Source organism: Mugil cephalus, chromosome 9, assembly GCF_022458985.1.
Source record: "Mugil cephalus isolate CIBA_MC_2020 chromosome 9, CIBA_Mcephalus_1.1, whole genome shotgun sequence".
Lineage (NCBI taxonomy): Eukaryota > Metazoa > Chordata > Actinopteri > Mugiliformes > Mugilidae > Mugil > Mugil cephalus.
The window spans coordinates 570,354-588,424 of NC_061778.1; the positions used below are offsets into that span (position 1 = coordinate 570,354).

Sequence of the window (18,071 nt, forward strand, 5' to 3'; positions counted from 1 at the left end):
CCAGAACCGGAACCACATTAAACTAGAACCAGAACCAGACTCAACCAGAAGGAGGAGAAGGTCCAGACTTTAAGATGTGGCTCATACAGGCAGATAAAACCCCTGAGGTTCATTTCTGAAAAAGGTTCTGAATCATGAGTTCTTTGGTTCTTTCCTTTGTCGTAACGTTTTCTTAAAAATCCAGCTGTTGGTTTTAAGAAAAGTCTCATCTCACCTTATATTGATCAGTCTGAAGATCCAGGTCCTGATGAGTTAATGTTTTCCTGCTGTCGGCCATCTTCCCTCTATTCATATGTTAATGAGCACACGGACAGGTGTACCTAATGATGTGGCCAATGAAGAGCGACGCCTGGTTCTAACCCAGAACCAGAATCTGATGGTTTTATGTTCAACATTCGTTTCTTTGATAAAATGAATTTAATGTTTTCACATAAGAACCAAAATAAAAACCAATTCTGATCCTGGTCCTGGTCCTGGTTCTGGTCCTGGTCCTGGTTCTTATTTCTCTGTAATTTGTAAATATGTTGGAACTTGACAGTTTTATATTTTTAATGTAAATGAGAGTATTTATTTAGCCTGAAATTAATGTTGGTGCTATTTGCGTTTTTTTTTTTGTTTGTTTGTTTTTTTTTGTTTTTTTGTAAATGATTGACACAGTGAAGCCCCGCCCCCTCCTCAAACTCCCCCTCCCCCTGTAAAAATAAACATTACTGATAAATTCTCAGATTGATAGGAATCACGAACCATGAACGTCTTAATAATTAACAACTAAAACTAAGGTTACATTTGACTTCAGCTCCCATGATGCTTTGAGAGAAGAGGAGGAGGAGGAGGAGGAGGAGGAAGGTGAGGAGGAGGTGGGGGGCACTGTGTCCTCATTCTGTTTTTTATTGTATTTAATTGTCTGTGATATTTTAATCTCTGTAGGAGGAAACTTCTCACTAACACTTGTGAAACATTTTACTCTCTGTGGACGGACAACGGCTCCGTAATAAACGAATTGCATCAACCTTGGTCTTCGTTTAAGTTCTGACATCACAAACACTGAATACATAAATCAGAGAGAAGCAGGAATATTAAGACAAAGCAACACTCCAGAGCTGCACATACCAGCGAGAGTTTATTCATAATTCACACATTCAGAGAAACACAATGACCCTAAACAGCTTGGAACAACCCTGGGAGGTGAAGAAGTGGAACATCCTGCAGCATTTCACCTGAAAACTGAAACTGAAGGAACAAACTGCAACAAAAACCTGGCAACGCAACGCAGAGGAGGCAACAACATTCTCTAGAGTCTAGTGTCTGTCCATCAACAATGAACCACATGGAGACTGAACCCTGTTCCCCATCTACTGGTCTAATGATGCTACTACAGACAATAATCAGTGCAGCCATCTAGTAGTGACAATTAGCTTAGCAGTGATATGTAGCATGTAGCCTTGGTGGCTGTTAGCTTAGCATTGCTATGTAGCATGTAGCCTTGGTGGCTGGTAGCTTAGCATTGCTACGTAGCATGTAGCCTTGGTGGCTGGTAGCTTAGCATTGCTGTGGTTAGACATATGTAGCCTTGGTGGCTGGTAGCTTAGCATTGCTATGTAGCATGTAGCCTTGGTGGCTGTGGTCCTGGGGAGTTCCATGTGTAAATCTCCATCTTCTTCTGGATCGTATAATGAGCTCAGTGGTAGAATGTGATGACGTCCAGGAGAAATAAAATGTCCAAAGGTTGAGTTGTGTGTACGTTGCCTCCTGTAGTGAATCAGTAGCATTTTGGAGCCAGATTCACTTTAAGAGGTAAAAAACCCAACGTGGAGGAACTTTGGGTTCTTTGGTTTGATCCTAATGTCCAGATGGAGAGTGGACCTGGTTCTGTTTCACTAGAACCTTTGGAGAACATGTGAGCTCTGTGGTGTTTCTAGAAACTCTGGGTCCAGGTCTGGTCCAGGTCTGGTCCAGGGGTTGATGGATGAGTTCAGGATGATGTCATTACCATCAGGGTGGTTTCTAGTCTCTGATCTAGAAGATATTTCAGTTCATCACTAATTAATCAGACACAGGAGAGACCAGGGTCCATAGAGACCAGGATCAGGACCATGAACCTGATGGTTTCTTTTGGTCTTTACTCTTGTTAATAAAACGACTGAAGACACAAACAGAGGAGCTAAGGATGCTCTGATCTGGTTTTAATTTGGTTTAAAGCTGATCTCTGTACAAAGATTCATCTCATACATCCACAATTTAAAAGAAGAAAAGGAATAAGAACGTGATCTGTTTGAAAAGCGGGAAATAAAAGTTTTAATCGGTTAAATGCTGAAATGTGAAGATGCTTCGTCCCTTAAACGTCGACAGAGTGAGTTTATTCATTTAAATTCTTTAAATTTAATTAACACCAAACACAAAGAAATTCTCACACATGAACTAAACTACAAACTCCGTTCATCGTCTCGTACCTTTGATTCAAACAATAAAATCTCTCACACCAGACTCCACTCTTATTTTAACACATTTAAGAGCTCAAGCAAAGTCTTCTGAATTCTCCCAAAGCTGCTGCTTCCAGTTCTGGTCCAGTTCTGGTCCAGTTTTCCCAGTTCCCTCTGATTGATCCTCTACGGTCCAATGGTGCATTTTTTATTCATTTTAATTTATTTTTGGTATTTCAAGTTTGCTTTTAAAACCAAAACCTGTAGAAAGTCCAAAAAATCATCCTACTTTATTCTGAAATTTAAACTGAACAAGATATTCACAGGTCTTTATTTAACCTGGGAACTTTTTGGTGAAGTCTTCAGTGGAGCTTTCGTTTTCTATTATTCCGTATTACTTCTTTGTAATGTGTAATTATTTTTTTTAAATATATGAACATATGCTAATTAATGTTGATGCTGTCTGATGCTTTTATTGGTCTCTGATTGGTCTTCCTCAACTTCATTCATGTTCTTTTGTCTCCATCTATTGGACTAACGGTAGTACTACAGATAATAAACACAAGTTAGCTCAAATATCTCAAATATTAAAGCATTTCTAGCAGTTTTACTAAGTGCTGTGCAGCGAGTCAGAACGGGAAGAACTGCTTTACTGCTTTAAAGGACCAACTTTTTTTTTTTTTAAGGACCATTCTAAAACCAAACCTGAAATACCAGGAAGTTCATGGACCATCGTTGATAAAGTGCCGTTCAGCTCGTTGAGTCCTGCAGGAAGACGCTGCAGCTAGAGGTTAGCGCTTCGTGCGGCTCTGCTAGCGCTGGCGTGTTCATTGTTAAATGAATGAAACCACATGTCTGAGGCCTGAGCTCACAGGACGTCGTCTGGGTTTTCCTGGACGGGTGTCCTGGTCTTGCGTGGGCGTGGCCTCAGCGTGGCGAAGCAGGACGACGCTGTGAGGGCCACGCGGCTCAGACCCAGGTTCAGGCAGTGGACCTCGGAGGTGACCGGCACCTCAGCGAAGAGGGCCCGGTCCCGGGGGAGTGGTGCCGGACCTCCGTCGCTGCTCTCGATGTCTTTAACGATGTTGAGGATCTCCTGACGCTCCCCCTGCCGGGTCGTCCCCCGGATGTTCAAGATGGCCGACACATGCTTCTTCCTGAGCAAAGACATTAGAAAAAGAGACAAGTGTGTCTTTTTTCTTTACAGAACCTGAATGATGAGACAGAAAAATAAACTTTGGAGCCTCTCCAACAGAAGTAGCAACATTCAGCCCTAAAGTCTCCACCTGGATGTAACTGAGCTCATAGTCCAGCGCCTCCTGGTGGATCATTAGTTCATTGTGATTATCTTCAACTAGTTATTTAAGACCAACTGATGCAATGAGGAGCTTCTCATTTCTTCAACAACCATCTAGAAACTACTGAAACTGGTTTAAGACCTTTATTCCAGACTGGAAGGACAGTGGAGAACCATGTTCTACCAGGAAGAAATAAATCCTGATTGATGGAGAAACGTTTGGAAGAAAAGCAGCAGTAGAACTCAGGGCTGTGTTTAATAGTGGAAGGAAGAGCATTTCACACCATGGACAATGTGAAGGGAACTCAAGGGACTGGGACTGAACAGAAAACCACTGATCAGGGAGGACAACCGGGAAAAAAGGCTCCAGTCTGACAGGGAGCAGCACTAGGACTCTGGAGACCAGACCTGAACCCCATAGAGAATGTTTGGGATGAAATAAATCTGGAGGCACTGGAGAAGCATCTTATTGAATCAATGGAGTCAAAGCTGGAGGAGCTCCGCCCACAGACTAGAGGGGAGGAGCTTTTATTTTCCCAGATGAATCCACTAGGGGCAGAGGATCAAGTTTTTTTTAATTCTTTATACCTGACATCTGGAAACTCTCGGACCAGAACTGCAACCTCCATCTGGACGGAGGGGACGTCCTCCAGCTGAATGATCTCTGAGATGTGGGACAGGGCGCTGTCCAACCAGCTGGACGGAGACTCCTAACAGAGACACAAGCATTGGTTTAAACCAGGAGGGGGCACTGCAGGGTTTGACCTCTGACCTCAAGCACTGACCAGGTCTTTGAAGAGGGTTTTAATCTGTTTGCCTTCGTCCCTGAGCCGGCCGGCCAGCCTCTTCCTCATCTTCATGGAGGTGCAGATGATCCGTCCTCTCATGATGGAGCGGAGGTACTCCATCACCACCCGACGGTGGACCTCACCCACCAGCATCTGGGGGAGGGAGGGGGGGTTATTACCAAACTTCAGTCTGTACCTGGTATGGTGGGTTAATAGTGTACCTGGTAGGGGGGGTTAATAGTGTACCTGGTAGGGGGGGCTGTCCATCCGATGATATTTCTTGAAGTCTTCCTTGATGAGCGCTTCGATCTGTTCGTATGGCTCTGTGTTGCTCAACCACTTCCTCTTCACCAACCGCTCAAAGAATGGCTAACAGGCAAACAAACAGAATAAATCACGTTGCTACGGTGACATGAATGACACTCCCAGGATAAACTTTCCAAGGTTAAACATTAAACTGAGTTCTAAAGCTTTATTGACAAAGACTCAGCACCTTTGAAACCTCACAGAGTTGGATTAAAAGCTCTGATGGAAACATTGGAGTCCAGCTGTCCTGGATAAAACTGTTTTTATTTATTTATTTTCTGCTAGCTTGGCTAGGTCTCCCTGGTAGAACAGGTCCCTGATCTCAGTGGGACTAAGGTTAAATAAAGGCTGAATGAATAAATGAATGAATTAATGTACCCTGATGTGCAGGTAGAGGCGTTCAGACAGAACCCGGACTCCCTGATGAACGATGTGATCCAGACTCCTGTTGGCTCGACGCAGAGAGTCTTCACTAACGGATGGATCACACTGAGCACAGCGCTGCACGAAGCCACTGGACACATGAACACATGAATAAATCAGAAACAAAAGCCTTATTATCATACATTTAGATGTAAGACATCAGACAAGACCAGGAGGAGGAGGATGACGACATGTGGAACTTAATAGTAGATGAAGTTTTCTCTGTGTTGATGGATAATTTGTGGTTTAATTTTTACTACCCAGATAAAAGTAATTCCATGGGAACAAAGAGGGTTTAGGCTCCAGTCAGAGCCACAAAGCAGTGAGATTAAATAATAATGTTTCTCTATTCACACCTGAATGGAGGGCAGCAGTTGACAAGCGCGATGGTCCTGGACACGTATCCGTCTTCGTTGTCCCCGAACATACCGCTCTGCATCCCCTCGTGGAACATCTCAACTTTACGCTGGAAGCTAAAACAAATAACGTTCAGAATTAAGTTATTATTAAACTCTACAGCCTAAAAACAGCTCAGATAAAACCAATGACCTCATTCTGAACTCATCCATCAAATTTTCATTATTTACAGGAGGCAACGCACACATTTTATTTCTCCTGGAGAAATAAATTTCTCCTCTCCTCATCATCACATTCTACCATTGAGCTCATCATACGATCCAGAAGAAGATGGAGATTTACACATGGAACTCCCCAGGACCCCAGCCACCAAGGCTACATGCTACATAGCAATGCTAAGCTAACAGCCACCAAGGCTACATGCTACATAGCAATGCTAAGCTAACAGCCACCACCGCTGCATGTTACATAGCAATGCTAAGCTAACTTTCATTACAAGATGGCTACATTATGGTAGTAGCACCATTAGACCACCAGATGGAGACAGAGGAATGAAACTGAGGAACAGGGTTGTGAGTCCAGTCTCCATGTGGTTCTCAGCTGATGTGGAATCATGAGGACAGACTTCAGAGATGATAAAAACTAGATGAGCTACGTCATTAGGTATTAGTTGTTTTTGGATTTGATGAAATATTGAGACAGAAGAAGAAACTGGCTAGCTGTGGCTAGCTGTGGCTAGCTGCTTAGCTCCAGCTACGTGGTGCTTCAATGGACAGAGTGTCCAGAGGTAATGTACCTGTAGAGGAAGTCGGCCAGCCCGTTGAGGCTGCACTGAGCTACTCTGGAGCCCAGACTCCTGTTGATGGAGGCAGAACGTTCCAGATCGACCTGTAGCCTCTGAAAACAAACACAGACAAGTTGTTGAGTTGAAACTGTCGAAGGTGTTTAATGTGAACTCATTCAGTGCAGATATATTCTCTTCTGGAGCGTGTTTGTTCATCAACAATGAAACGCATCAATAGAGATTAAACATGAAGGAGATTTAATCTGATTAATCTGAATTAATCCCTGAGATTAATCTGATTAAACATTTTATTCATTTGGCCCTTGGATACTTTCACATTATCAAATCTGCTCCTTGTTAAAGGTTTGGACTCCCTGGGTTAGGGGCCGGAGTACATGATGGAGCACATGATGGAGTACATGATGTTGAAGGACGAGGCCAGAAAACTAAACCCTCCTCTGGTCCAGGGGTCTTTACCTGGATGACGGTCTTGGCCAGAGAGATCTGGTACTCCTCGATGTGCAGCGTCTCCATCCACCTCTTCTCCTCCTCGTCCAGGACTTGGGTCAGCTCCGTGGTCACTTTAGCCTAAACAGGGAGGAGACGTGCATCAAAACAAACGCACCTCACGTCCATGAGGTCATTAATCAGATTATTAAACAGATTATTAATGAGTTATTAATCAGACTGAATCTCACCCGGACAGAGTTGAGACAGTCCAGTTCCAGTCGGTCCACGGTGTCTGAGGACAGCAGAGGACTCAGCTGAGATCGGCTGAATGGAGCCGTGATACAAACCGTCCCCAGAACGTCCCTGAAACCAGAACCAGTTAGAAACAGAGGTCGTCTCATCTCATCTCATCTCATCTCATCTCATCTCATCTCATCTCATCTCATCTCATCTCACCTCACCTCACCTCACCTCATCTCACCTCATCTCATCTCATTAACCTGTTGTACAAACCTGTTGTACATGTTGTGCAGCCAGTCCAGCAGAGAGTAGATGTCAGTGATCTCCAGCTGGTTGTCAGTGATCGCCTTCAGCCGCCTCGCCACAGCCTGGTGGTAGCTCTCCACGTACACCTGAGAGGTCACAGGTCAGGGGTCAGAGGTGATGGGTTCTACTAGTGTCTCATGTCGTGTGTCAAAGGAAATAACCCTGTAGCTGGTAACACAGACCAGGTCTGAACTATTAACCCCTTCAGACCCTGTGTCCATTACAATGGACATGACATGTTTGGTGGGGGGGTCGGGTCCCAGGTAAAACTAGTCCCATGAGAACGGGGCTCTAGAAACTCGTTCATTAAGGATCTGGTGCAGGCGTGCTCTCACCTGGAAGGCCTGGTACTCTTCGGGGTAAATGGAGACCACGTTCCTGTTGGCGGCCCCCAGGTCCTCCACAACTCGGACCCGAAGCCGGTCCAGGTATTTGTCCAGCTCTCCGGCCGTGAACTCGGCCTTCTGAGGCAGGGAGCCATCGGCTGCCTCCTCCACCGCCTCCCTCCACCTCCGCTTCAGGCACCGAGGCCTCGGGCCCCCGGGGGCCACCCCCTCACTAAGGGCCCAGTCTTTATCAGCCTGCTCCTCCTGCTGCAGCACCTGCATGGTGGGACAGCTAGCAGTTAGCCAGTGGTCGGTAGCTGTTAGCTGTCAGCTTTGAGCTGTTTGCTGTTAGTTGTTAGCAGTAAGTGTTTAGCTGTTCATTCGTATCTGTTAGCAGTTAGCTGTTAGTTGTCGGTATTTAGCTGTTAGCTGAAAGCCGTTATCTGCTACCTGTCAGTTGTTATCTTTAAGCTGTTAGTTGTTAGCAATACGCTTTTAGCTGTTAGTTTTTAGCTATTAGCTTCTAGTTGTTAGATATTAGCTGTTAGCTAGTAGCTGACAGTTGTTGGATTTAAGCTGTTAGCTTTAAGATGTTAGCTACTAGCAGTTAGCTGTGTGTAGTGGTCCAAAGACAGGAAGTTAGAGCACCTGGACCACCAGGCCCAGGTTGGGCCCGGCCGTCGTGGACCTCAGGGACTCCCTGACCACGGCCCACAGCTCCTTCTGCAGCTCCTCGTACAGCAGCTCCACGTCCTTCGCCTTCCTCCGGCCGCTGTCCTTCATGCCGGGGCTGGCGGCGTCCTCCGGCTGTGTTGTGCCGCCTCCTCGGTCGAGTGGCGCCGACTCATTGCACTCCTGCTCCAGCTCCAGGATGTGGGAGTCGGCCAACAACAGGTCACGCTTCTTCACCAACTGCAGGATCTCCAGGACTGAAGGAGACGGAGAAGAAACAGATTAATTTAAGTTCCATCTACCTTTGTTCTAATGTCAGGAGAGCCAGAAGAAACAGGGCCTCAGCTGTGAATAAAACTACAGAGGACAGAGGTTGGTTATATGACAGTCACTGCAGAACTGAGGAAATAAAAACACCAGAAAGTTCAGAGGACGTTCAAGTTTTAAAAGTTCAAAGTGCTCCAGAAGACACGAGTCCATCACACGCCCACAGAGACAATATACTGGTTTTAAACATGGCTGATGTGACTTTGATAAGACCTCTAAATAATTTTACCAAAGAGAAGTGCTCCACTGTCATATGGGGTTTCCCAAGGTTCAGTTTTAGGGCCCTTGGTTCTTTCATTGTATTTCGTACCTCTGGGTTTCATCTTGAGAAAGCATGGTACCTCTTTCCACTGCTCTGCTGCTGATAGTTGGATATGTACCACTGAAGAAGAAGAATGCCCTCTCACTCAACCCCCTCCTGCTGCGTCTTGAAGACATTAAACCTGGACGGCCTTGAACTTTTTAAATTTTAATAAATAAAACAGAAGTGATGGTGTCTGGTCCAAGTGGCCCAAGTGGTTTGAGCCCCTTTAATGCAAAGCCGTCAGTCTCAAGCTTAAGTTTTAAGATGGACAGGCCTTTTCTTCCACATCAGCACTTTGAGACAGTGGTCCACTTCTTCATCACGTCTCGGCTGGATGACTGTAGCACAGTATGAGTTATTTTGGGGTCAGTCCTCCCTCTTAAGCTAATCAGATTCGCCTAAGCGAAGCTCAGAGGCGACAGAACTTCTTCCCAAATTATGGAACAATCTACCTCTGCATATCAGACAAGCCTCACACCCCAACATCCATTTTAAAACCCTGCTTTTAATGAGTGTTGTTTTTTTATTGTTTTATTGGTTTTAATTGTTCGTCTTATGTCATATTTTACCTATGTACAGCAGTTTCTTTGAGGTTGGAAAGTGATGAACATTACCAGCTACTGGAGGTGAGTTCATCCTGCTGCCTGTTCTATAATATAAATAATGAGTTGTGAAGTTCTGTTGTTTCTTTAAATTATGTCAAGTGATTCTGTGGTAAAATGTCTCTCTGGAGGAAAAGCTGGGAGGAAACATGAGCTGGGTTCATTCTGTCCCACGCTGTCACTCCTCATTATGGGATGGTCCACCCTCTCAGAACTAACCCGTCTTTCCTCTTTAGGTTTAATATTATTCCATCATTCTTTCTCTCAGACAAACTCCACCCCCACCAGAATATCTGTGTCTTTAAATCCATCCATCAATCTAAACATTCATCCTCGGAAGCTCTTTACTCATAAACAATCTTGTCTCAGTGAGAAAAAACACTGTTTTGACTTTGACATGTCTCCATCATGGACACAGACAAGACTTTATTTTGAAAGAAACTGGGGTCAATCATGGTGTCAGGTTTCTTCCTGTGGGGAGAATTTATCTTCCAAGTTGTACACTTAAACTGTTCTACACTTTGATTCAAAACATCAGAAAAGGTCCTGAAAGTAGAGAAAGAACCCAACGAAACAAATGGAACACATACACAAATCAGACTGAAATGACTGAATATCCCAGATCAGAGAGTAGGATTAAACCAGAGTCCCAGAGTCCATGAGTGTTTCCATCAATGTGATGAGACTCAGGTCCTGGTTTAGTTTCTATGAATCAGGGATTTGTCTCATGTTTGTGTTGAAGTGTGTGATGACAACAGATCGAAGGAGCTTTGTGAGGAGCTCAGGAAAAGAGTTGTTGTTGCTCATCAGGCTGGAAAAGGTTCCACAACCATCTCTAAAGAGTCTGGAAGCCACAAATAATCCACAGAGAGTCAGACAGATTGAAGACGACTGTTCCCCTCCACAGGAGTGGTCCACCAACAAACATCACTCCATCATAGTGGGAGAGGAACCAGAGGAACCCAGGGGAACTTCTAAGCAGCTAAAGGCCTCTCTCACATTGGCTGATGTTCATGTTGATGAATCCACTCAACAACCAAAGACACTGCTCTCTGTCCACAAAGAACATGTGGGACAATGTTTAGTGGACAGATGAGACCAGAGTAGAATAGTTTGGTTTAAATGTTTGGGCATCGTCATGTTTGGAGATGAACCAACACTGCATTCCAGCATCAGAACCTCATCCCTCCATGAAACATGGGGGCGCTAATGTCCTGGTTTGGGCCTGTTCTGCTGCATCTGCTCATCATTGATGGACCAATGAACTGTGAATTCTACAAGTGAACTCTAAAAGAAAATGTCAGGACATGAGTCCATGAGCTGAATGTGAAGAGAAACTGGGTCATGGAGGAAGACAAGGAGCCCAAGAACACCAGTGGTTCTCCAGAAGAACCAGATGAATGTTTAGGAACAAGTCAAAGTCCTGACCTTCATCCAGTAGAAATGTTGGAGCATCAGCTGATGAGAGGAAACAACCAACATCTCACAACTCAACTGGTTCTGATCTGAATGGGATCAGATCAGACCCTGATCAGCTGTTACACAAACATTTAGTCTAAAGGACTCACAGACTCACACACTGGACACAAGGACTCAACAACATGATCAACACTGGACCAGTTAAACATAATAAATTGCACGGCTTGTTTTTGTCGACTTTCAGAATGTTTTGAGTCCATTTTTCTCTTCCAGTCTGACAGAGTGAGGTCATCCAGGGATGGGACTGTGATATCAGCAGATGATGTCATCATGATTGACAGATTACTTGCTGTCGATGACCACGCCCCATGAGAGCTGCCACTTTCATTGCAACTCTGAAACAAAGATTTACGCCACAAAGTCTCTGAGGACGAGCTCGGTCCGAAGAAAGACAGCGTGACTCAGGAAATGATGTCGTCTCCTGCATCAGCTGCTGTCAGAGTGAGGATGTGAGGCGTCCAGATGTTGTCGTCCCGTCCTCAGTGCCAACAGAGGAAGAGAGGATCAAACAAACTCCTCTTTCTGTCTTTGTGAGGACTTCTCTTTGACATAATGCATTTTCTAACTTTAACCTCAACCCTAAACCCAAGACGGAATAAGTTTAGCACTGAAAAAGCTGCAGAATGCACAAAAAACTGGATCAATGTAGTATTCCATGGAAAACAGGCCAACAAAAAAGAGCAAACACACACAAAGCCCAGAGGAAGATCCTCTCTAGGAATAGAACAAGGAACTGGAACAAGGAACTTCAGACTCAGACACGACTAATTCAATTGTTTCTGTGATGAACGGTCCAACTTCGCCAGCAGCCAGAAACCTCAGGTAGTGACCAAACAGAACGGCAGCGTGGAAACAAGGAGGGCGTCTGGAGCTGGTTCTTCACGTCTAAACGGTGGCGACTGGTGGAGGCTTGACTGGGTATGATCAGCTGGGAGGAGAATCTTGACTAGACCCAGAACTGCCTCAGAGGATCACAGCCCCTGACTGAGGAGCTGGAATATGTTCTAATTCTTTACATTATTTTCTTTTACAATTTATTAAGTATCAGTAATAATACAGATGGTCTGAATACGCTTTACAGAACCCAGAGCAGCATGAAGGAGACGGTTACAGGTGAGGTCAGGTGAGATATAATGACTAAATACAAAGAGATTACAAACACAATAAGATGGGAAGGTGCATGATGGGAAGTCTCCCAGTATAACAGCATCACTGAGGGACGGTTCAGTCCAGATTAAACTGTTAGAGTCTCGTGTTGGGTTTAGATTTGCTGTGTCTCGGTCCCACAGCACTATCAAACGTTATCAGACCAGTACAATTCTTTTAGCTCCGACCTAAAACTGGACCTTCAAAGTAGAGAGGGGGTCTGCCTCCAGAACCCAGACTGGAGAGGATCCTGGTAGCTCGTGTCACAAGTATATTTCTTAGAAAATGTGATAAAGCAGAGGTAGACCTTTGTCTTACAGATAACCGGCCAGATTAACATGAATACTGGTCACATCAGAGACCTGATGAGTTCTGTGGTGGACTTTGAATGTGTTGCAAACAACAAGCGTCCAGACCAGCAGACGGAGCGAGGCCGGCTTTAATGAGGCTCTGGTATAATAAACTGAAGCCTGTGAGATTCATAACACTAACACTGAACAGTTTAAACCCCCAGGAAATAAAAATGTCCCCACGGCATCAGTTTTCTGTTCAAGTTTGGCCTCCATCACCCAATAAACCAGGCGGGTGTGACATGATATCTGAGCCCTGGACACGTTCAGACCAGACGACTGGACACCTCGTCCCCTCCCGCATACATCATGTCAGAGCGCCCCTCCCCTCAGAAACACAGCTCTCATTGTTCACTTTCTGCCTTCAGAGGAAATCTAGTCCAGCTGCATGGATGAGGCCACCTCCACCTCCACCTCCACCACAACACTGCCACAGGCAAAACCTTAACCAATCACGTCAGCCAATCACATCGCGTGGGCGGGGTTTAATGTGGCGATGGATCTGCAGGGGGGCGGCAGGTACAAGGTGTTTAAGGCTGAAATAATTCTGCATCTACAAAAAACAAAACTGGAATCCAACTTTTAGTTTAAATGACCAACGTTAGGATTCAAACTAAAGAGAAGGAAGTTCAAGACATGCATCGTTTAGAGAAGAAGAAGAAGAAGAAGAAGAAGAAGAATAAGAAGTGAACATGAGGGCACAAAGAAAGACATGGGAGGAAAAGTAAAAGCTGGAGGAGAGGAAACATGTTTGAGGCAGCTGTGCCTTCAGGGAATAAACAGGATGATCCTCCACTTATTAGATATTCAGTCCTCGGAGGAAATAAAGACACAAAGACGTTTTATTACCAGAGAGTCTCCTTCACTGAACCGACAGAAGAATGTGACCACGGAGCTCAGGTTACGTTCTGCTTCTGTTGGACGTCAGAGACTCGGAAATCAGACTCACTCCTTCGTTCCTCTGACTCAGCAGCTTCTCCACTTTCAGGCTCAGACGGAGTCACAGTTAAACCTGCAGCCGTGAGGCCTTCAGGGCCCGAGAGACGAGGCGTTCAGGGCCTAAGAGGTGTTCAGGGCCCAAGAGAGGAGACCTTTAGGGCTCAAGGGACGAAGCATTCAGGGCCCGAGAGATGGGGCGTTCAGGGCCCAAGAGACGAGGCATTCAGATCCACAAAGATGAGGCGTTCAGGGCCCGAGAGACGAGATGTTCAGGGCCCGAGAGATGAGACCTTCAGGTTCCCGGGCGTGTTCAGGTGTTCAGGGCCTAAGAGGCGTTCAGGGCCGAGAGATGAGGTGTTCTTTACACATGGTTGTTGAAGAAATGAGAAGCTCCTCATTGCATCAGTTGGTCCTAAAGAACTAGTTGAAGATAATCACCATAAACTAATGATCCACCAGGAGGTGCTGGACTATGAGCTCAGTTACATCCAGGTGGAGGAGACTGTGTGTGCATAATTCAAAATGTACTCTTAAACTCTTTGTGAAGGTTCTCAGTTTACCAGGTCATGATTTACCTACAAACAAACGTCTTGATGAATACCAACGAGTCCAGTTTCCTTGGTTCCAGCTTGTTCTTTTTGTGTTTTGGATCCAGATGAATCAACACCTGGTTTTAAAACATCTTGAGGCTGAAAAGCTTTGGATCAACATGAACCTGAGAGTCTGAGTGTTTTAGGCTTTCAGTCTTTAAAGCTTAAACCTTTAAATCTGCAGCAACATGTCGACGGCTCAGAGACGGTAACATGAGCTTGGATTAATTAATAAAGGAGACCCCAACGTGACCCTGGTTTAATGAGATCTGTGAGCCTTCGTTAATGTGAACTTGCCTGTGAAGGTTCTCAGTCCTCCAGGTCATGGTTTATATCCAAAATCTGTTTAAGAAAGGCAACTGGACTTTTTGAGAGGACATTTAATCTGGATGGGGGTCAGTGTGGACGGGTTGTTTAGTTTTAGCTTTGTCGTCAGTAGTGATTCATTTTTATTGAATATTATTGAATATTTGTTGTAAAATAAATAAAATAAAGGTTCATCTCATCTCCTGTTTTCTTTTGCTCTGTTGACCATCCACCCCGGGCTCCTCTCCACACTGATCACACTTCCTGTTCTGCTCCAACCACCAGGGAGCGCTGTCATTTTAATTATCCAACTCCTTGAAACCACTTCCTTCCTTCCTGGTAAATTAGCCACAGAGCTTCTAGATCAAAGGCACAGCTTAGACTAATCCCAGTCCAGGACGAGGACCAGGACAAGGACCAGGACCAGGATCAGTTTCTCAGATATTTAGTGAGACTGAATCAGAGCTGAGTTTATCTGACTCCAGAAACACTGAGGTCAGTTTGTTCTAAACAGGAGCTCAGACATTTATCTGGTTTCATAACAACTCTCCTCTTCTAAACCGTGACGCGCTGCAGCTGTTTCACACTAAATATCTAAAGGATTCAACTTTCTGCTGGTTACTCATGTAAATATCAAGGCATTCAGATTTAAATCAGCTTTATTGTCCACGTAGATATGAACAAAGACAAGGAAATTAGTTCTCAGCGTTGGCCTTTAACCCTCTAACTGAAATACGTGGAAATTCAAGTGTTATTGTAGGACACAGGAAGACTGTTTCACTTTTTTGAAAATGTTCAGGTTTTTTAGTTTTCATGGAGAAAATCCAGATGAATGAAGTTACCAGATATGGTTCCTGGACCCACAAAGGCTTAAAGCTGCAGACAGATTGTAGGTGGTTTCGGTTCCTCCAACACTAGCACCTCCCCAGAAATCTAACCAGAGCTGTGATTGGTCCACGTTAGTGTTTAAATCTAACCAGAGCTGTGATTGGTCCTTTTTCGTGTTCAAATGTAACCAGAGGAAGCAGGAAGTGGAAACAAAATTAACCCGTCTGGTAAAAACAACACAGCGCCACCTGGTGTTTGGATGGAGTTATTATAGAGTGAACCTCGTGATGCTTGATGGTGAGTTCAGGTGCACCGGGGAGAATGACCTCGGTCTGACTCGGCCTCTGACTGTTGTCTTCATGCATTCTGGATTCTTGTGGAAGCGTGCAGAACTGAGAGATGATCAGATGGACGCATTCAGCGGCTCTGCACAGCAGGCATGTAGGAGCAGAGCTTCAAACTCAGCGAGGAACTTATCGATAAGATAAAAGCTTTTATGCTCCACTGCATCAGTGGTGATGACACGTCCTGTGATATCGTTAAGTAAATATTCAGTAAGACAGGTATTGTGAAATCTCCCAGCATCTACCTCCCTATCTATCATCTGGAACAAGAACATCCAACTATATGCAGAGAATACTCCTTTTTTAACGTACCAAATGCTAACTGGAGCGTCATGAAGCTAGCATTAGCATCAACCCTTTATCGGTGACTAACTGAAATACTTAAAAAATAAATAGAAAATCTAAATAAATGAATTTACCATATGTGGTTCTTGGCGCCATAAATGGTTAAACGACATTACACTAAACTAGGAAGGTTAAGTGCAAACATTAAATATTTTATTTTATATATTGTTTATTTCTTATCACAGGAAACGTCTTTGAGTTTCAGATTGTTGGTCAGTTTGTTTTTTTATATATTTTTACTTATTTTGTCTGTAGGACATTATTTTCACATTTACAAGTTACTTGTTTTTTAAAAAAAAAATGAATGAGCAACTAAAACACATTTATCTGAACCTTCTGGAGGAGGCAGGGGTGGATGGGGGGTACATGAAGCATGCAACAAATCCAGATTAAAGGGAAATAAACGGGTTTAAAGTCATTGTTTCCTGATTCTGGACAGGATTTTGTTTTTGTTTCTGATTATGATCTTTGCGACTGACTGCAGAAGTTTGACTCTTGTTTAGTTTGGATGAATCTTTGACCTCTTTGACAGGTTTGCAGGTTTCAGGTGTCTCAGTTTAACCCTTCTATTATTTAACTTTGGGGTCAAGTCAACAAACAAACATAAAGAACCTGACATATAAACTTGGGAAAAATGTAACCTTGATAATTTTCTTGGAGGTTTAAGTTGCAGAGGTCCAATGGCACCAATGATAAAAAGGTAATAGGAGGGTTAACTGTTTTTTTTCTGCTTATTTTCATTAAATGCTTCCTCAACTGTGCAGGACGTACGGCCGTGATCCTGGAGCTCTTGGAAGTAAAGGTGGAACTCTCTGCTGTGTTGTTTGTTTCACTGCTAAACATGTTGGAGGCGTCGGGGCTGTTTGTACATGCATCAGATCACATGCTCAGCAGTAACCTGATCTGCTGATACGCTGGTTTAGCAGCATCTGACAACAAACCCTCATCTGAACGTCCAGAACTTTCCCTGCACTTCACACTCAGGTGAAATAAGACTTTAAGTGCTAATTTATCTCGGCTCCATCGTTGTACTACAAACAGCCAAGTGTGTTTGCTCTGGACCTGGCTCAGGTGACGCCTGGTGCACCTGGAGACAACTAGAGACGGCTGTCCTCTAAAGAGACATGAACCAACAGATATATGGTTTACATGTGGATGGGAGTTTATGCAACATTAGCTGGTTTAGGCTAATATTTACTAGTTTATGTTTAACCCTCCTATTATTTCCAAATTGGCCTCCAGCAATTTAAACCTCCAAAAAAATATCACAGTTAAAAAATTATTTATTTATTTATTTATTTATTTATTTATGTGTCATACATAAATAGCTCTTTAAATAAGGCTAACATTTGCTGCTGTTGGCTAAGGTTGACTAGTTTAGGTTAACGTTAGTCTATATAGATTTATGTTAACTGATTTAGCCTCAAGTCCTTTAGGCTAATGTTAGGCTAACATTTGCTGGTGCTGGCTAACAAACCAGCTAACATAGCTAACATTAGCTGGTTTAGATTTGCGTTCACATTATTTATTTGTTCTTATACAAAACAGGAACAACAACGTTCAGCTGGTTTGTTGTCGCTGAGTCACAGATGGCGCTGTTGTTTTATTTTTCAGTTCATTTTGATTGACCAGTGACCAGCGGTGAGGATGAGGATGATGACGGTTAATGAATCTGAACTGAGCTGGGAGTAATGCAGCAGAGAACACGTAAACAAGGGTGTGGAGGAACTGAGAACACACACACACTTAAATATTTCATTACAAAAGTGGCAGAGTAAACAGGCTGCAATAAACAATGGACGCCCTCAGAAAGTTTCCAGGACCAGCCCGAGACTAATCATATCACACAGACTCCTATTTATATCTCTGAGAGGTCCTTCCATTCACAGAACACATTCTCTAACCCTAACCCTAGAATTAATAAAAACAAGAGCACACGCTTCACAATCAGATTCCAGCGCAGTCGTGGAAAATCCTGGAGAATGAGAATAACCCAGTTGGCTGTGAGGTCGCCCTGGCGAAGCCGACTGTTCACAGTTCATTGTCAGATCTAAAATAGTCCTGAGACAGTCGGCCGGCCCTGATAAGATCAGCTGGGCTGGTATGAAAACAAACTGGACCACAGATTGAGTTGCTCAAACG

General features: G+C 44.1%; 1 protein-coding gene across 2 annotated transcripts in view; it reads right to left on the reverse strand.

Moving 5' to 3' along the window:
* Positions 1-2,162: 2,162 nt before the first annotated feature.
* The window catches only part of LOC125013812 (tumor necrosis factor alpha-induced protein 2-like), a 29,555-nt gene continuing 13,646 nt past the window's right edge, over positions 2,163-18,071 (reverse strand). For both annotated transcript variants that reach the window (XM_047594712.1, XM_047594711.1), the window contains exons 4-15: positions 8,346-8,626; positions 7,707-7,973; positions 7,339-7,457; positions 7,074-7,188; positions 6,853-6,963; positions 6,388-6,488; positions 5,591-5,707; positions 5,190-5,325; positions 4,752-4,874; positions 4,503-4,658; positions 4,306-4,427; positions 2,163-3,577 (exon numbers count right to left, since the gene is read on the reverse strand). In XM_047594712.1, the coding sequence (XP_047450668.1) occupies positions 3,289-3,577; positions 4,306-4,427; positions 4,503-4,658; positions 4,752-4,874; positions 5,190-5,325; positions 5,591-5,707; positions 6,388-6,488; positions 6,853-6,963; positions 7,074-7,188; positions 7,339-7,457; positions 7,707-7,973; positions 8,346-8,626 (1,937 nt within the window). In that variant the 3' untranslated portion in view covers positions 2,163-3,288. The remainder of the gene's footprint in view (positions 3,578-4,305; positions 4,428-4,502; positions 4,659-4,751; positions 4,875-5,189; positions 5,326-5,590; positions 5,708-6,387; positions 6,489-6,852; positions 6,964-7,073; positions 7,189-7,338; positions 7,458-7,706; positions 7,974-8,345; positions 8,627-18,071) is intronic.